The sequence below is a fragment of the Nyctibius grandis genome, chromosome 2 (genome assembly GCF_013368605.1).
Source record: "Nyctibius grandis isolate bNycGra1 chromosome 2, bNycGra1.pri, whole genome shotgun sequence".
Lineage (NCBI taxonomy): Eukaryota > Metazoa > Chordata > Aves > Nyctibiiformes > Nyctibiidae > Nyctibius > Nyctibius grandis.
In genome coordinates, this window is record NC_090659.1 from 40,783,044 (window position 1) to 40,802,971 (window position 19,928).

A 19,928-nucleotide genomic window follows, 5' to 3' on the forward strand; every position below is an offset into this window, starting at 1 on the left:
GTTTAATTTTTTAATTACTAGTAATTTTTCTATACAATGCACTAACATTTCTTGTTACTCAAATTGCAAAGCTTATTGTGTCAACCACATCGCATCTTTTTCTACATCCTGAGCATTTGTCAGTCCCTGTCCTTTCTTTCCTGCTACATCCCATTACAAATATTGACATTTCTTCTTTCCTGCACTCTCCAGTCACTTTTTTGTCTTGTTTTCTGCTTCATATCTACACAGCCCTGCCTCTTCTCACAAAAACTCACCTACCTGCAATCCACCCAAATGCTTTGAGCTTCGCTACATACTCCCATTTACACGCACTCATCCGCTCGCAAAAATCACCCCACCGTGTTTTCTTTCCTCTTCACGTAAGACAGACCTGACTCAACTTTCTTCACGTGAAAAAAAGCAATAGAGCAACAGTGACTGGAGCTGCCTTGCTCCAGGAATTATCTTTTCAACAGCCCATACCAAAAATAAATACCAGGAGAACACTATTCCTCTTTTGATATCCAAGTATTTTGGAGCTGTTCCAATATCTTACATTTTTTCAGCTACCCAGAGGACATTGAAAAGGACACTTCATTTCAATACTAAAATACTTCACTATTTTTCATTATGACTAAAGTAACACTATTTTCTCTTTTCTCAGCCATGAGAAGGCAAGACTTGCTCTATTATCAAATGACTGCACAGACAATGAGCCACTGGGTTCATAGTTTAAGTGACAGGACATCAACTACCTGACAAGGTCGATGACTCTCTCCCTTGGAGCAGTGCTGACCGGCTCATCATTAATCATTATGATCTGATCCCCTGGTATAAGCTTTCCTTCAGAGGGGCCGCCTGGAGAGAAATGAAAAAAAGCACAGGTTAGTAGACCGTTGTAAATGCACAGACACACTCTATTGTTCACATGCTATGAGTGTTCTTTTCTTCGGCTAATGGCATATTTAACACTTAACACTATTTCTGACACTACCAGTACTTCCTCACCAGGAAAATCTTGAAAGCTAGTGGCTTAGCTAAGTGGCTTTCTACCAAAGTTCCTCAAGTTAACTTCCAAGACCACATCTAAGCACCTAAAATTAAGGGCTTGATTTTCTGAAGGGCCAAAAGGACTCATAAGAGGTGGCCTAATTCACCCTTCAAGGTGTGATCAACCGTACCTTACTCATCCCTGACCAATTTTGTCTGATATTCTTGTAAGACCACCCTGAGGATGACTCCTTTTCCTATAAATAAATGATCCTGTTTAACTATTGTTCAGATCAGGAAGCCTTCTTCACCGGTGCCTACACCAGATCTTCCTTCTTGCAACAATTGTTTTCTGTCCCAGACAAACTAACAGTGGAGAACATCTTATTCCTCCTTCCTATGAAACATGACTTACATATTTGACAGTCATTTGCAGGTCTCTCCTCCGACTTTTCTGTTCTGTGCAAAACAAACCTGTTTCCTTCAATCTGCAGAGAGTAAGTTTCTATACCTCCAGTCTCTGAGTCTCTTTTCCTCTGGATTCCTACCACTTGGTGAACACAAGTTTTACGTACATCCAAAAGCATTGCCACTTCAAGTTAGACCCAGATATTTAGCATTAGTCTGACTAGACAATCAGACATGTATATGTCTATGTGCTTTGGATTCTGATACTGCTGAAACGCATATTGAGTTTATGCTTTATAAAATGCACATAATACTTTGATTCTCAGCATGATTATGTGCCCAGAAGAGGGTGTGACACGCAACTGCTGATGAAAAGATATATCCTCTCGAGTCTTCTGCCTTTAAAGTCTGCAATGATGATGCATAAAAAACCAATAATATTACCAATACGAAGATAAAGTATTAAAAGAAAACGTATCAGTATCAAAACCAATTCATTTCACAACTGAGCTAATGCTGTTCCTTTCTTCTGTTTGGTTTGGTTCGCTGTTCCTTTCTTCTGTTTGTTTACTTCACTTAAATATCCAGCATAAATGGATACAAATCCAGGTAGGATAATGTTGTCCTGAATTCATCTTTCCTCCTATTCACGCAGAATAGAATAAACACCTTTTCCAAAATGAACTTTTAACATGAAACTACATTAATAATGCTAACTTGGGAGAAAATAACTGTTTGGATCTAGTTCAAATACTAGTTACAATGCTCGCTTCATCTGAAAGCAATAGAAATATAATCAATGCACACACGTGGGTAAATGACATCAGAACTTCACAAAGTCGATTTTGCCTCTCCTATCTGCAGGGGCTCTGGAGAACATATCGAACAAGAGCAAAGTCAAATCCTTGTCCTTGGCTCCAAGGCAATTTTATGTAACTACTGAACTTTTAAGCAGGGAGAGCAGGAACCCGCTATTTGGGAGACCGAGCAGTCCCAGGTTTGGTACCTCAGAAGTTCAAAAATACCAGAAACCTCACTAATATTCACTCCAAGTAAGATGTTTAGGGATCTATTTTGACCTGGCTTTTTGCCACATAGTTATAGAGAAGTATTCATTAAAAAAAAAAAAAACAAAACAGCAATAACACCTCCGTTTTCAAAACCAAACATTATAGTTAGAAACAAATATTATAGTTAGAAACCTAGTTTCTCCTTAGGAAGATGATGATAAAAAGAATGAAAAATATGTAAGTTTTAATCTTGCATCTCAATATACCTCTTGAAAACACTGATCCAATGGCAATGAAAGTGACATCAAACCAATATAAATATAACAGGGAGAAGACCTTCTTTCCTTGAATTAAGCTGGTCAACTTTTTTCAGGCAAACAACAGTAGTGGCTCAGAGCAATAACCTAGAAGTGACTTTTTGTTAACACATTTACCTAACATTGAAAAATGAGTGCAAGGAGGGAGACTATTCAGTAATACAAGGCTCAAAATCCTACCTAGTATTTGTGATTATTTTGCCTGCCTGAGTATTTTAACAGTACTCAAATTTGTAACTGTATTTCATCTCAGTAGATTAAGGCCAAGTTTGCTTTTGGGGTCAGGTGGGGAAAACATACCTGGTGTTACTGAGCGTACAACAACTGGCTTTTCACTACCAGCCACAAACCCAAATCCTAGCACAGGATCCCTCCTCATTTCCACTTTCCGAGGGGCTGGAGGGTTTATTTGGCAGCTCTCTATTCGAGGGTCTTCAAATGTGGCTGATTGTGTCATGTGACTGTGGAAAAAAAAAAAAAAAGATGGAAAAAGGAAAAAAATCATTAAAACATGATTTTATGGTATCTACTTGAGCCAAGCAATTTCTGCAACGATATGAGATGAATACCTGAAATGCTCTCACTATAGGAACTAAAACATCAACTTCATAATTTTATTTTAGATTTTCTTATGCATAAAGTAATAATGCTGCTGGCAGGTCTCAAATACTAATCAATAGTATCAACCTATAAAGACATCTCTCTTTGACAGCATACATTTAATCGTACCCTATACATGAAAGAAAAATAACCCAACAGTAATGCCTTTGTCATTTGTGCTTGAATTTTTCATCCTTCATTTTTTTGGAAGGGAAAAATAATAGAGTGACATACTCATAATGTAAAACATAACAATTAGAGTTTGCCAGCTTTTTGCAAGAAGAGAGGACACACATTAAATTTGGTTTTCCAAAATGTTACTACGAGCTGACGCTATATCCAAAAAGGAAACACAATATTAACAAGCAACTTGAAAATATCGCTCAAGCCTTTGAGAAATACTTTCCTGCCATTGTACATCCTCTCTCTTTGAGCACTTGTGTAGTCTGGTTTGAAAAGTAAATCACGAAGAGGAAAAAAAAACAACAAAAAAACAAAACCCAATAACCCACCAACAGCTACACTTCAGATAACAAATTCCAAGAGCAGACATAGAAATTTGCTCAAAAGACCAGCTCTGCTAGGGGATGCCTCGCTCCAGCCACTGCATTGGCTTGCACTGAGAATCTGAAGCAGCAGCAGCAGCACCGCATCAGTTATTCAAAGCCTAAGCCAGAGGATGAGAAAGAAACAGTCCATCATGATTCTGAGCGGCGCAGTAGGTTTTATTGATTTTTAAGGTTATCCACCTTCAAATATATCAACTAAAAAGGCTCTGCATCTCATGCTTCTACAGCTTGCTGCATCAGATATTCTTGTATCATTCAGTATGCAGGAATTGTATTTCAAGACAGCACCAAGATATATTGAATATGATCCCAGAAGAGATTAGATGAATACTCAAAGCTTTGTGTGATGGTTGACAAACCCACTTCCTCCTGCGGCTAGTTCGTTATTGAAATGCCAGTTGTAGTACCATAGTTCAAGATTAATTTGAATTTTGCATTAATTGGAGGTATTTGATCTCAATCTCAGCTATGGAAAATATTGACTCCTGAAGAATAACTACGCTAAGAGTTCTAAACCAGAATCTAATAAACTTGGACTCAAAAGAGCCACCTTGGGGAACCTTACACAAAGCATCACTTAAACAGTGACATATCTCATAACTCCAACACTGCAAACTTCCCATTTGCCTCAAACACAGTAAAAAATGTGTTTAGACGGTACTGTGCCTAGATTATACCTAGAGATTTACTTTTCTGAAGGAAAAATGGAAGAAAAGAAAAAAGGCCAGGTTTTTAAGTATGAACTGTTCTTTCCACATACATAAACACAAGTTGCCCTTAGATCGCCTTTTCAAAAAGAGATACTTATCTCCTACCATTTTCAATGACTGACATGAGTCTCCGCTTTACAAAAGGCTGTCTTGTCTGATGTACTTTTATTGTGAGCAGTGGGAGACAGCTGCCATTATTAAGGAGAGTAATTCTTAGAGAATTTCTTGAACAGAGATTATATATATCAGCCTCTTCTGAGAGATAAACTACCAGCTATGGAAAATCATAGCAGAAGTGTAATTTCAAGTACTTATGCTCAAAAGCTCTCTGTGGCAACTACTCTACTCGAAAGAGAGGGTAACAGGAGAAAAGCGAGAGAGAAGGCATTTGAGTGTGCATGCACCAACATACAGAGCAGAATGGGGAGGCTTTGCAGGGTGGCATAAAATTAGTGTGCACACTCATCCACAAACAGGCCTACAGTGAGGGAAGGAGGAAGAAAATAAGGAAAGAAGAGTATCTTGGGGAACACTGACGAGCTGTGACAAGGCAGACAGCACCTGCAAACACAATACAGCTGCCCAGGACATTATGGGGAGCCTAATGTAACAAATGCATGCCTGAATTCATGCTCAGGAAAGTCAGAGGTATGGTTTAAGGCTGGCACTTTGAATCTTCACGTCATTAGCTTCATAATGATCAACCTGGTAATGCTTTCTATGGAAACCTTCGTATTTTCCTCATTCAAATTACACGCTGAATAACCCAAGGAATATCTAAACAAAGACCGTAATTAAAATGAGAGCTTGATTTAATAATGCATATTAGTAATTAAAAGCAAAGTATCCGAGCACAATGCTTTTTCAGCCTTTGGATTTGACATGTCATTCCCTGACACTTAGGGATTAGTGGGCTAATTCAGAGAGGTTTGCCTATGGCAGGTAAGAAAAGCCTGTCCTCAGCAGGCTGAAATTTGTTATGCAGGATTTTGCGTTTCCACAGGAAAATGCTTAGGGGTCTAACTCTTCTAAGAAACTGAAAACTATGGCATGAATCCAGTGACCCTAGTTATGATAAACATTATTTTGGAAATACGTAAGAAAGGCATCTGAACAACTTTTTAGCTCCATTCTGCAAAGACATCCAAAAGAAAGAGCAGAAAAGGTGATACCTCAAGGTGAGTTTAATACAGCTGCACACCCACAAACACTAAAACAACTTAACCGTAATCAAACGGCTGTTGCATCGTATCATGACAGTGTGGAGACAGGCTGCATTTTGGTGTTTCATTTTGTATTTCCATATTACAGCTTGTTTCACTTACTTCAAAGGTTAACACCAATTCTCAATTTTAAGGGGTTTAATCCTTAGCTTTTAAATAGTTACAATGTCTCTGCTACACAGATTGATTTAACTCAAAATACACTCTGTTTTGACTTGAGACACAGCAGGTGTAATCCTGGTCAATGATGGAGAAGAGTCTGTGGAAATGTCAAACCACTCATGGGCTGATGAGTGGGAGTGGGCGGGAAGGATGGAGATAAGGACTTTTTACAAAAGGTTTAATTCAGAAATAACAAAATCACTTCAAATTGCTGAGCACTGTTAAAATCCTGTCTCATTAATTCAGAGGACGTGGAGGATCTGCTTTGTTGACTGCAGTTGTGATTTTCAAAAAGACCTATACAAGTTAAGGACATCGAACAAACCTTCATTTACAATTGACCATCTGAATCCCTGAGACCATGAGCCTCTGCCCATCCTGCCCCGAAACTACATCTTGGTTCATACTCTATTCAGAGCTTCAGGTTGTGCGCTCAAAATTTCCTTTGCAACTGGGAGCTGTAAAAGCTATTGCAGCAACAAAAGAAAGTAGATTTGATTCTCACTCAATCACCTGTCTTCAGGAATTAGCACTAATTAAAATGGCTTGAGACTCAAGACAATGTTATGGAAACTGATAATAACATTAGGGTATTTTATAGTTTTCTCCTTTATAATCTGGAAAGACTATCAAAACAACAATGACTGTTAAAAGGAAACTGTCATAGGTGAGAACAAATACACAAACTCTCCAGAAGACACAAAACTGATCTTCATTTATTTAACTAGTAGCTAAATATGAAAAATAATCTTCTTCCTTCTTTCCTTCTCTCCTCAAGTTGCTGGCACCTCTCAGTATACCTCAAGTTAATTTATTTTCTCCAAGAAATCCCACAAGAATTATTAAGAACTAGGACACAAATGTCAAAATCATGCATCAACTGTTTCCATCTTCTACTTGGAAATGACATTTCAGGAAAAAAGTGCCCAAATAATTATTACATTGCTAAGTAAAATTGCTGCTCCTACAGAGAATCTGGTGGCTTGACAAACTCCTTTTTGCTCCATTTTGCAGCAACCCAGAGAGCTGCTCACAGCTTCAGAATTCTCTTGAGACATATTCAACAGACAAAAGTTTTATTTTCAGCTGTTCAAAAAGGAGTCAACTTTTAACACTTCAATAAAATATTCCCTACATTTTCACTGTTTCTGTGCAGGTGTGTATGCTGAGAATGCAACATCACAGGCACAAAATACAACTGGGAAGATTTATCAGATTTTTTTCTTTCTTTCTTTCCAGGACTGTTTTTCTGCCCCGGTGTCAATTCTATTTTTTTCATAAGCTTCTTCATCAGTTAAATCCTCCAAAGTCAGGTCATTTTATAGCACCCTAGAAAATGTTTGGCATATGCCATCTGGATGAACATATGGTAAAAATGTAATTAGAAAGAAAAAGGTTTGCTGGCTTTAGAAGAAGTTGGTGACAGCTTTTTTGATAAAATTGGATACAGGGAAATCTGACATGTAAAAAAATTTCAAAATCCACTCTTCCTCCACTGTCGGGCATGATGTGCAATCTAAAGCAAGACAAAGTGAAGCAAAATTGCAGTGAATAAAACTGACATTGAATACAAATTTAGATGGATAAAAAGGTTTATGCTCAGCTTCAGGCAGGCACTGGGAAAAATACACTGAAAATATATTTTACAGTGGCAATTAGCACTCTCATATTGAGAATATTACATATGCAATACGTGAATGTTTCTGCATTCTGTATATACTATATATGAATGCTGTATATTGTGAAGAAAACAAACTTCTATACTTGAATCCCACAAAGACATGGAAATAAGCCTCAAGCCCCAGCTGCAGACTAGCAGTTATTTGTTTTGAGTTTTGTATCTACAGATTGCCAGAGAGGTTTCCTTTTATTTTCCTTCTCTCAGGATGGCCACAAGCATTTCTAGAGCTCTGTTCATGATAAACATTGAGTTTCCTGCCAGCTGTATGAGGATTGGACTTTTCAGGCACCAGCCAAATAGCAGAAATTCCATAGAAACATCTCAGTGAAAATTGGCCATGGCAAAGAAAGGACCACAGAAGGTGGGAAAGGGACCCTGCAGAGAGGACTTATGAACATCGTAAGATGATTTACAGAACAAAAAAAGGACAAAAATAAAAATAATGTTTTCAACACTGAAATATGTTAGGAAAAAATCTCAAAGGAGAACCTCTCCCAAAGGAAAAATATAGGAGCTCCCAGCAACACTGGCCACCTGAATGATGGAATTGCCTCCCCTGTAAGCAGAGCATGATGCCAGCCTCTGCCTTCCTTACTGTCTGAAAGGCACAGCCAACATCGGTGTTCTGACAACAAGTACGTCTAAATAGCACCCATACACATATGGCATATAATGCATGCTGACAGCCCTCCCCCTTAATGTGTAATTATGCTGCTACACACCGCACTGAACAGCATTTCTGCATGCAGTTTTTGTCCCAGCAATCTTTTCCCACCAGGGTGACACTGGCTTCAGCAGAGATACTCCTGGTTTCAAAGCCTGTAAGTGGAAGGAGATTCAGGGGCCCACTCTGTAGGCTTGAGCAGGTTTTCATAGCCAAAGGAAGCTCACAAAGTATTCATATGTACTAGACTGCGTGGACAAAAGTATGGATGAAGAGCCAACTGCCTCCCACAAGCAATTCCAGGGCAAGCCCTGTGCTGGGTCTGTGCAGGCACAGGGTAATCCGACTGTGGGAGGGAGCAAGGCAGCAGAAATGTCCGGGGCTAACATTAGCTGGCTACGCCAAGGGCCCCAAATGCACCACCAACTGGGCCTTGCCTTTTCCTGGAATAGATTTAGGACCCCACCAAGTCACTGGCATTTCCTTCCTGGAAGGAGCCTTTCAGCAAGTTGGCTCTCATGTACACAGCATGGGCTGGTGGTACAGCTCAGGGAGGCAGGGTGTTTGGCTGCCTGCCTGGCCCAGGTCCTTCAAGAAGGAAATTGTGTGAGATGTTTTTGTTAGAAATCAGAATTACTGATTGGCTCTCCTCCAAGGCAGGAATTTCTTACACTTACTGGGGTAGGATCTGAAGTACACCTTGATTTTTTCCCCACAAAAGGCATTTCTCTTTATGTGATCTGAGCAGCTCCATTTAGGATAGCAAAACATGTTGAGGTCTTTAAAGATGAGCTGAAATGTAGCTTTTCATTATCTTGCATCAATAAACCCTGTTGCAACTAAAGACATAGCAAGGGAAAAAAAGATGATTTACTGAACTGCAAATACACAATAAATCCATTTGGGCCGAAAGCGTCCTCTGGAAAACAGAATGAACAATTCCTATTCATCCTGCTTTTGAGAGGTTTCACGCTAACCCCATCAACAGCGATCTGCCAGCTCCTGCCTAGACGAGCTCTGCAGCAAACAGCACAGACTGATGCTGAGGGTCACCAGTGTTTCTCACCCAGCGAGGAAAAGGAGCTGCCATCTCCAACTCAACATTTGTCCAACTGAAATGTTAAAAAAAGAAAGGGGGAGGAGAAACACCATGGAAATAGCTTTTAAGGTGCTGATTAGATTAGAAAAGCTCTTGACCGAAAAAATGGCCTGGTGCAACGCTGGAGGCTTGCTCCGACATGCACATGTCACTCTCTGTAAACACTTAAGTGTGGGTACCCTGATAATGTGGTAAGAAGAGAGAATCCAGATTTAATGTGCCCATTGTAACCCCCTGGTACAGCTGGGTTTGGCATGAACAAACAGCTGAAATAGCAAAGCCCCTGCGCTTCAGCATCTCTGTACCTGCCCAACTCCTGGTAAAGTTGCTGTGCTTTTATAAAGAGGTCCAACTTCTGCACTGAAGCAATGAGTGCAAGAAAAAGCTTTTAATTTTCCGCTACCAGACAGAAGCAAGTTTATGTAAAGTGAAAGGGATCTGCAAGCAATGAAGGTGTATAGAATGAACTCAAAGGTTTTCATAATAACTCATAAAAGCCCCAAAATCAAGCCTTCATATTCTGTAACTAAGTCTTCACAGTCAGTCTTCAAAGCAAATCTTCTAATTCTGTAACAAATTCAGAGAAGGCCTCCAGGACAGAGAGGAAAAGGAGAAACCATCTCTTTCTTTCCCCTTCCTTTTAACAACATACCAATAGAGAGGATTACTCTTCTTGACTGCTGATTTGGGAGCGTGCCATTACAACTCCTCAGCAAACGCAAAACGAGAAAGAGAACTTAATTGAAACAATCTAGAATGACAGATTGCACTGATGCGAGGTGAGGCTGCCAAATAGAGCTGTCACGCAAAAATTAAACTTGGGATATAGAAAGGAGAAAAAATCAGGTGCGTTTGATCTTTTATTTTTTCCTGATAGATTATTCGCTATACTTCAGCACAACATGGCTGAATGATTTTTCTGGGCCTGCTTTTTCATTTCAAAGTAAGTTGCTAACCTTCCTAAGTGAGAGCACTTCTAGTAGCCACAGGGTATTTTATATACCTTAAAAATGAGGGTGCTGCTGATTATATTTTAGCTTCATTATATCCAAGAAGCTTTTGCTAAAGACTGTGAGTAATTTATGTTTACCTATATATGAAAAAAGTGCCCAATTACTAATCCATTATGTTTGACAGTATTTATGTAAATATTATTAAAGACAGCATGCATGGTAATGATGTACAAGAAACATGACCTCCTTGCATTCATAACTGCCAGCAAGCTTCCTCAAGAAGTAAAGGAGCTGAAAGGCAATATCTGACATTTCAAAACAGACCCCTTGGCGTTAAACCGGGTTGACAGCTGCTCTAGGGAAGCCTATTCAGATAGAAACCTCCTACTTACAGGTAAAGAAAAAGGTCAAACACAAGTGTCATTTACAGTAACCTTGATAATAAAAAAATAAAAAGGAAAAAATAATGGAAGTTGCAGCCAGGCGGATCAGCACATCAAATCTCCCTGTTCATCTTGAGAAGTCCCAGTTCACTGTAAACACATAGTGGAAGCTCTTAATAAGGCAGGCAAACCACATGTGCCAGAACAGGAGTTCAGACACTGTGGAATAAAGGTCATGGGTTCTAGTGAAACACTCTGATTTCAAAGCACAAGAAAGTGAAAGAAAATGCTGTGTTAGGGACTCGAAAAGGAGAAGGGTGTATATCCAGGTGAAGCTGGGATGCTTTGTCCCAGGCAGTGTCTGAGTCAGTTCAACAGAATAACAAACAGTAATCACAAAATCCTACATGCAAAACCACAGGAATTTATTGAGCTAGTTAATAATCAGTCAGTGTCTAACTCAACTTTAGTAATATTACTAAGATACCAAATACCTATGAGATTATTGATACATTTTAATATAAATATTTATTATGTAATCTGCCAACATAGCCAAACTTTGTGTTTGCTTTGGCAGTTTCTAACAGGAATCAGAATTTTAGGTGAAGTTCCTGTGAAGTTTAAGACACTGGAATTGTGCTCTTTTCCCACAGAGAAAAACAAACCTTTACAACTTATGAAATAAAACGAGAAACGAACAGGCAGAGTGAGCTGTGTAACTCCTGTCTACACAGCGACAGTCACAGACCAGTGTCTCATCAGCAGAGCAAAATGACAAAGCCAAAGAAGAAAGGTATTTGGAGACATTTTCTCTTAATACTGCATGTTGATCTTCTACTGTTCTTCACCTATCACAAATATTACAAATATTTTTTTAATTCTTAAGACAAAACTACCATTTTGAAAAAAATGTAACAAATGACTGAATTAAGGAATGAAATTTCTTCTGCAATATACGCAGCACATATTGCTTCATGATTTTCTCTTTTTCCTATAGTAAATAATAGACAGTAGAGCTTTACAAGGTTTCTAAATAGGCATTTAATTTTGATGAGGCAGAAATATGAAGATTTTAATACAGCATTTTTGCATTTTAAAAAGCATATAAAACTCAAGTTTAATTATCATTGCATTATAATTGGCACAATCTTATGAAAAATCCAGTCTTTATACATGTATTAAACTCTTAACAAAGAATGCGAGACAGTTAATTGGCATAAATATGCTTAACTTCAGAACTTTCTAAAAATTAATTCTACTGAGAGATGATTAAGTTCTACAAGCTTCACTTTTGAACTTCGATCACCATCTCTGAGACATTTATAAAAATAATGTGCAATTTTGCAAGGTCTTGAGAACTCACTTTTCCCTTTAATCTCCAGTAAGGGCACCAAAAAAGAGAGAGCTATTGTCACCATCAGCCCCATCAGCTCTGACAGGAGCACACATACAGAGTGCAACCACAGCTAATGTTACTGACACCCGCAACAGCTCCAGTGGTCTAGAAGAGCTGCCCCTCCTGCTTATCAGGGAGAATTTATCGTTAACTTCTACATTTATCATTAACTCCTATCAGACACAGTTTTCAGTTAATTCCAAACTATGACAATCCTCATTTTGGAGTTCAGAACAATTCTACAGATGGTTTGCTTTTTGGTTAAGCCACAAACATATCACTCTCTTCTGAAATCTAAAAGCTGATAAACTCTGCAAAGCCCAATCTCATGAAAAACATAATTAAAGGCCTTCAAAGTGTCAGAACTAAAAATGTACAAAAAGTAGTTAGGAATATTGATTTTTTTTTTTTGATTAAAAACAACACTGGCGCATTTCTAACATTAAATACACTGCTGAAACAAAGATTTTACAGACTCAGACTTTCAGACAACCAAGTACCATTAAAACAAAATCTTGGTCACTTTTACTACACATATTTTCAGCCTACTGTAATACAATTTACAAACTGTAATCTCTCTTTCTGTACATACACTGGTCAGATTCATAGAACAGGCCCAACTTGAAGAAAGTAAGCCCTAATGTTCTGAAATATGTACATTTCTTATTTTTCTTCTCAAACTTAAGAACAAGGATGGATTTGAGTCATTGACAGTGAATGTAAATTGGTTTAGCTTGTAAGTGTTGGTCACCTTCGGGTTCAGGCTGCTCTGCAGTTCAAGGTTAAAAGGAAGGAGTGCTATTCGGTAGCCATACTATATTCAGCAAGGTTTTTGTGTTTGTTTTTTTTTTTTCAAAAAATCACAAAAGCAAAGAAGAACAGAAAATAACAGAGTGCTGAAACACACAGTTGTTTAGACATCATCTGTGACATGATCTGACTACATAGCAGTAGTTAAACTTAGGCCAATACTATCCCCCCGTTAAGCTGCAGTCCCTACCATCAGGATAAATCAATTCTGTAGGAAATGTTCCAATGAAGAAGTCTCCAGTTTACTACGTCTCAATTAAGCAGGGTATTCTATAATAACGTTTTATAGTTAGGTCACACTTCCTGGCCCAAAGCACTTTAATTTTCACATAACATCACCGAACCATAGTGGCCTTTAAAACACAGGGCAGAATTTAAACTGCATGGCATAGCACATGAAAAAGGAAAGAGTGAAACCTCTGCACAATTATATCAGCTAAATCCTCGACTCTTTACCAAATGTATTGTGGCCTCATTTTAGTGTCCACACAAAGCATGCTGAACTTTGGTTTTAAATGTCTGCTATAAAAGTAAATGTAAACAGCATTTCCACCAAGGAATGAAAAGCTGACCCAAACTTGCTGACCTAGGTCTGAGCCCGCTGCTCCAGTGTGACTGGAGGCCTGTATTTTCATTTACACAGCATATAAATTGATGTCAGAGCAGTCTAACACACTTCAGCTGAAGCGGGAGTCAGGCCCTTGGTATTTCCAAGCAGCTGTTTAAATCACGCTTTGCCAGAAGAGCTGATCTAAGCCTGTAGTCTCTAATGGACCCTTGCATTAAAGCATCTGTATGATCAGCAGCTCCAGGGCAACGGTGACTCCATCTCAGAAGGACATCCCGTATTTTCAGAGCTCAGCCACCAGCCTGAGGTCACAACGCCTTCACGCCACCCTGCGCCCTGACTCTGGGGATGCGTGTAGGGTCACCGATCCTCCTACCACTCTGCTTCGCCATCTCCCCAGCAGCGCCCGCTGGCCAAAACCTTCCCAAACCACACCGACTTCACAGTGGTCACCTCCTTCAGCTTTGGTATGTTAAACACCACAATCTCGGCAACGTACACATACACATACGTATAACATCTTTGCTGACATCTCCAGAAATTATGCACTTCTTGGTCATGCCACAGCCTACAAAGTGAAAGTAGGAAATCACTTTCTGGACTTTTAGTGGACCAATTTTTAGTAGAATAAGAGATCAGCATATGTAGGAAGCACATATTCCTCAAAACACCCCTTTGCATCTTTAGTTACTCAGACAACCAATCTTTGTATTTTCAGATCACATAAAGTCTAGTCTATAAATGGAACCAATTTTCATCACTTAATCATATAGCATTTTTATTTTAACAAAATATGCAAATTAAATTGTTATTATTCCAGAAATCAAGAACTCAGAAAGATTAATTAGAGAAGTTTTACTCAGTTCTGACAAGTAGCTTAACTTCAAAAACTATATAATTCACATTTGGTGCGGGGGAGAAAACATCTATCACATCTGGAAATAAAATTACTCTCTAAGTTCTGTTTTGAAACAGGAGTCATACATTCTCACAATTGGTTTAAAACAAATGAAACTAGAAAAAAGGCAAAGCTCAGTCTACTATTTTCTAAAATTAATTAAAACACCTGGCAAGAGAAAATAACAAGTCTTCTCCAGTGGTGGATAAGTAACCTACTCACTGTTCTATCAAAACCTCCATAAATATAAGAAACTGGTGTTGGAAAAGTTCTACGTTTTCAGTCACATTCATATCCTTATAGAACACAGTTTACAATATATTCTTTGGTGTGGAAAAAATAAGATCCACTAAAGCATCAGCGATTCAGGGGACATTATGTTTGACAATTACAGTTTTGCTATAGGTGAAATAGCAGGAAAAAAAAATCTAAATTTTAGAATAAGTCCCATTTAAACTTCTGCACCTACATTCTGTGGGGTTATATAGGTTATTATATTGCCAGCTGTATGAAGTGTATTTCTACCTCCTGATTTTGGCCCCATTCAAATACATAAAGCGTTAAAAAAAAAACCACACACACACACACACACAAAAAAAAACCCAGAAAAAAAATTCAACTGCAGAACAAATAGAAAATATCCTGCAATAAATCTTTCTGTTACACTTCATCAGTGAAATTTCTCCTCTTCTGTTCTCTTAAGAGAGGATAGGAAAAAGAAACCACTTTTTAAATAAACCATAAGTTTTTCTCTTTAAAATATAGGCAGATGCCTCGCAACAATTCAGAATACCCAGTGAAAAAGAAGAATCCCATTCTCATAAGAAGGTGATACACTACGACTGTCTTGGGGAAAAAAAAAAAAAAAACAAAACCAAAAACCCAAGCATGAAACCACAGGCCATATATACAACCTTTGAAGAGTGATGGGAGAGAAAAAAGAACAAAACAGGGAACATGAGTCCAGGGTGACTTTTTTCACAGTCAAACCATGCAACAGCAGGAGGAATGGGAAGGAAAGGAGACTTGGTAGAGATGAAATAAGAGGAGAAGCCACTCATCAGCAAACCCCTCAATTCCTTTTAGTTGTGTATAGAGTGGGAAAAGTGTCGCTACTGCCAAGAGGAAATTCACAGTCAAACTCCTGGACTACTGGGAACACTGCACATTATACCCGTGACATTACAGAATCTCAGTGCAGGAAAGACTACAAGGAAAACTTTCTACTAACCTCTGTAATTTCCATGACCTCCTTCTAGCCTCCTCCCAGAGACTGACAAAAAAACGACTTCTTGTTCTCCTCTTAGCATGCTTTCTTAGAGCTTAGTGCAAACATCAATCAACATTTAATTCCTTTCTGAGTCCACTGGCAGCCTGACTTATAGCAACACCTGAGTGAAACTCCGCCTAGGCAAGACAAAGGCGATGTTTGTAGGAAGCAGAAAAACATCAGGAGGCCTTGGCATCCGTTATTATCTCACCATCTATCAAACACCACAGTCTCCAGTGTGCTCAATCAACCTGCATTCCCTGTACTTCTGGTCACACTGAAAGGACGCTTCCAACAAAAATGCAGATGAGGCACCGTAAACTCACCGTACTGAGACCGAAATAGCTTCTAACTTTAAAGGGATTTAATTACTCCAGCACACACAAGCCCAGGTACAGCCACGGTGTACAGATTCCAGTATACAGCCACTGACATCCTCTTTTCTCACAGCTACAATGGCTATGCTGCTTGGGAAACCTTCTAGAGTAGAGCTTACATCCTTGGAGGAAAAGCCATCACTAATCCAACACTAAAGCTGCGTACATGTTGTCAGATGAAATAAAACATGAGTATGAACTGAACGCTTTCTGGAAGAACAAAACCTGTCTGTTCCTCTTAGATCTCCTCAGAGCTGCAACTAAAGGCAATCAGAAGATTGGGTTTTCATTCCCATTTTGCACAGCTCTTGTAAAATTGAGGCTGCAATACAGCTTCCATATTGAACATCTAGGCATACACCTGCATTTTATGTGCTGCTAGGGTCAAGTCAATCCCTTAGACCGAAACAATGTGGCACGACCTGGTTGGGAAAATCTGCACATCCAGGTCCTTTGCTGGTGCTTCCCTTCCTTTGCTTTTGCATGTGCTTCCCTTTCTGGATCTTCAGGCAAGACTACACTTCTGGTGTAATCCTTAGGAGAAATTTACATCAGTCACGCTGGAAGTATTTAATTTGTTTTCTAAATCATGGTTTAGATTCTTTTTTACTGAAAGTTGGGGAGGCAGGAGAAAGAAAAGGAAGTTTGGAGCAATTAATCCCTTCTACTAGTGGATTTACAAAATATGGAGCATTTGGGATGCAGAGCAGACAACTCTCTGCAGCAAAATTAGCTATTCATCTCCATTCTTCTGTATATAAATGAGCAAACAAGTTACAGCCAAAGTGTCTGCCTGCATGGTCTACTTAGTAATTCTGAATGCAGGACTATCCAGTGCACAGACACCCGGAATTAATGTTGAAGATACTCTGACAGTCAGTTATTACTACTGATAAATATTAAATTGGATGACAGACTGTACTATAAAAACTGTGAAACTGAAGAAATAAAATGGCTGGGTTTCGAGCCAGAAAGACATGTCCTTTAAAACATAAAACCAGAATTCTTCAGTAGGTTTAGATATGGGAATATCTAATGATTAATCAGAAGAAACTTCAAAGCAGATGAGTCTACAAAGCAAGGAGATCCATCATATAAATCTGAATTTGTTAATAAAGCTTATCTTGTATAATTATTGTATAATATGGATGATGTTGGTGGGTTGAGCACAAAGCAACATAGGCAGTATTTACTGAATATGGTAAAGTGCTGTCCTCCATTCAATATAACACTATATTTAAAAAAAGTCATATTTTGTTTCTTTGCATACTAATAATCTTGTGTAAGTACACTCCATGCTTGGATCAGAAAGCAACAAGGTTTGATGCAGTACTTTGTCCTTCCTAATTTCAGATCAAACTCCGAAAGCTCAACTTTGATACAAGTAAGTGCTAAGTGTTGCAGTACACGTTTCTGTGCCAAAAAAAAGTGAAATCACGGACAAATGACCTGATCTCAGGAAGGAAAATTACCTCCATCCTAAATTATTTACAGTAGAGAAGGCTTATTTTCATCGTCACCTGCTCCACACAAAATTCCACATTTCTCAATTACACCATGATCAGATAGACTCATGCTGATGAGTTCAGAGCACCATGCCAGTGTTTAAATTCAGCTGTCCAGGAGATGATGAGAGAGGCAGCTCCCGAGGGCTGCCTTCATCAGTTTGAAGGCCTAGGTACCGCACGCATTGCATGTAGAGTCAAGTTTGAACTTGACACAGTGCATGCTGTCCTCTGAGCCTGAGCAGTAAGTCTGGTATGGCAGGTATTTGATGTCCTTGGCTCTAGCAGCAGGCTCTCGGAGTCTTTTCAAATTAGGGCTGAGATCTTGCTGACTGGGAGCTAGGTCCTCAAGTTGTGGGGAAGCAGATCCACTGAGGAGAAGCTATAAGACAAGCAACTTCCGACTCGCCTCTGTCTTCTACTGGTGGAAACTTCTAAAATGATTTTTGTGTCTATCTGAATACAGTCCAACAAAACAGGTTCCTAGTCCAGCCAGCTCCAGGAGCAAAGCTCAGCTGCATCAGTGGCAACCACAGAAGCACACTCCCCTGCGTGTGCCTGTCCCCTGCACAACTACATAGGAAGACAGACCCAACAGTCCAACAGCGATTGCCTGATGTGCTTCTGGGGAGTGCTCAGATCCTTACGAACAGACCTCTCTATGGATGCTCTATAAAGAATGACATTGCCTGTAACAAGTTCATCACCCTCTAACCAAGCTGCAGGTATACTGGAATGCATGCTGCTTTACAGCAAAGCTGTACTGTATCTATTTATTTAGGCAGGAATGGTATCTTTTGTAAGAATGATGGTAAATGAAAAAAAGATAAGCTTCAAGGCACAAAAAAACACTTCAAGTACCAGTTTGCCTAATAACAAGTTATTAAAGCAGTTTATGTAGCTAGAAAGCTTTTAACCAAAAGATCTTGTTGCCCAAAAGTATGTTTTCATTTTTGCTTTTGTTTTGTTTTTCTCAACTACCTCTGTCACCCCAGTGAAAGAGACAGCAAAAGATACTACCTCTGCTAACAAGCACTGCCTCACTTCTATTTCTAGACCCATCACAGTTATAAAACCACTACCAGCACAAATTTATTCACTGTTTCTCACGGAGGGCTTTTCTGACTCACTGTTTTTAATGTACTGGATATTGGATAATATACTGGATATAGGCTTAGCATGCCTTATCTTAGATTAAATTCAGCCATAAATATCAGAACATACCAGCTGGAAAGCATTGTTTGGCTGCTCTGTTCAGTAAGTCAGCTACAGATCACGATAAATCATATATGGAAAGCAGACGAAGCTTCCTATACACCCCTTTGAAGTTTCTGGATAGATGAAGCTTCTACACCCCTTTGCTTTGCAACCCGTGGTGCTACAAATGATTTGGTTACTTTCACATACCAAAAGTGTGAAATGCCACAATTGAAAAGCAGACAGCCATATTTTGGATCTCCTCTTTAATACAAGTGATAGGTAACCGGAAGGCATTTTCTGCCTCAATGACAAGGGTTAATTTCCACAGAAAAGTCCTGCTGATTTGATATGTTTCTCAGAAGAATGGTATGCCTAACTAACTGTGAGACTAAATACAGAGCCAACACGTGCCTGTGTATCTTAAATGAATTTCTAAAGTCTCCCAAGCAACTTTAAAGGAATAATTCATTATAACAATAAGGTGCCAAGCAAGATACAATGGCACATAAATCAACCTTGGGAACAAACCCATTTACTGTCTCTCTCTGCCATTCAGATGATAAATCTCTCCTTTAAGTATACCTGCCCCTGTCAGCACTGTTGCTATTAACCGCCAAAGCTTGCCATTGGCAGGCATCACCTTTGCGATGGTCACAGTGGCTGTAGGCTGCCATGCAATTTGTAACCGATGCAAAGCCTCAAAAGCAGTTCAGTGATAACATTACACATTGCACATTTTGTTAGATTCAGTGACAACATAGTGCACCTTTTCAAGTTTACACAGCGCGTGTTTAAAGTATCCTTTATCAAGCCTTGAAAGGAAATAAATAAAGAAAGGTCTTTAACATGGATTCTCTAGGAAACACAAACTCTCCTTTGGCAAAAAATAACTTCAGCCAGCTGGATTACTGACAAGAATGGATATTCATACACAGAGAAAACTGAAAATGGAGTTTAACTATGAGAGAAGTGTTCTCCAAGTACTTACTCATTTTTCATTCCCCAGATATTTCTCAACAGATAACCAGTCTTGTTCTGGAAACTGACTAAAAGACTCCCAGTATCCCCCACCTCCCTGTTATGTATTTCCAAATAATATGCAAGCAATATTGGCCTAGGAACGTTTCTGTCACTATGGCAATACTAATAAATT

At 39.0% G+C, this 19,928-nt stretch overlaps 1 protein-coding gene across 1 annotated transcript in view; it reads right to left on the bottom strand.

Annotated features, from left to right (window-relative positions):
- Nucleotides 1-19,928, bottom strand: part of FRMPD4 (FERM and PDZ domain containing 4) — a 115,105-nt gene that overhangs the window by 65,910 nt on the left and 29,267 nt on the right. Inside the window, 2 exon segments of the mRNA XM_068425408.1 lie at nucleotides 738-840; nucleotides 3,008-3,168. Of these exon segments, the coding sequence (XP_068281509.1) occupies nucleotides 738-840; nucleotides 3,008-3,168 (264 nt within the window).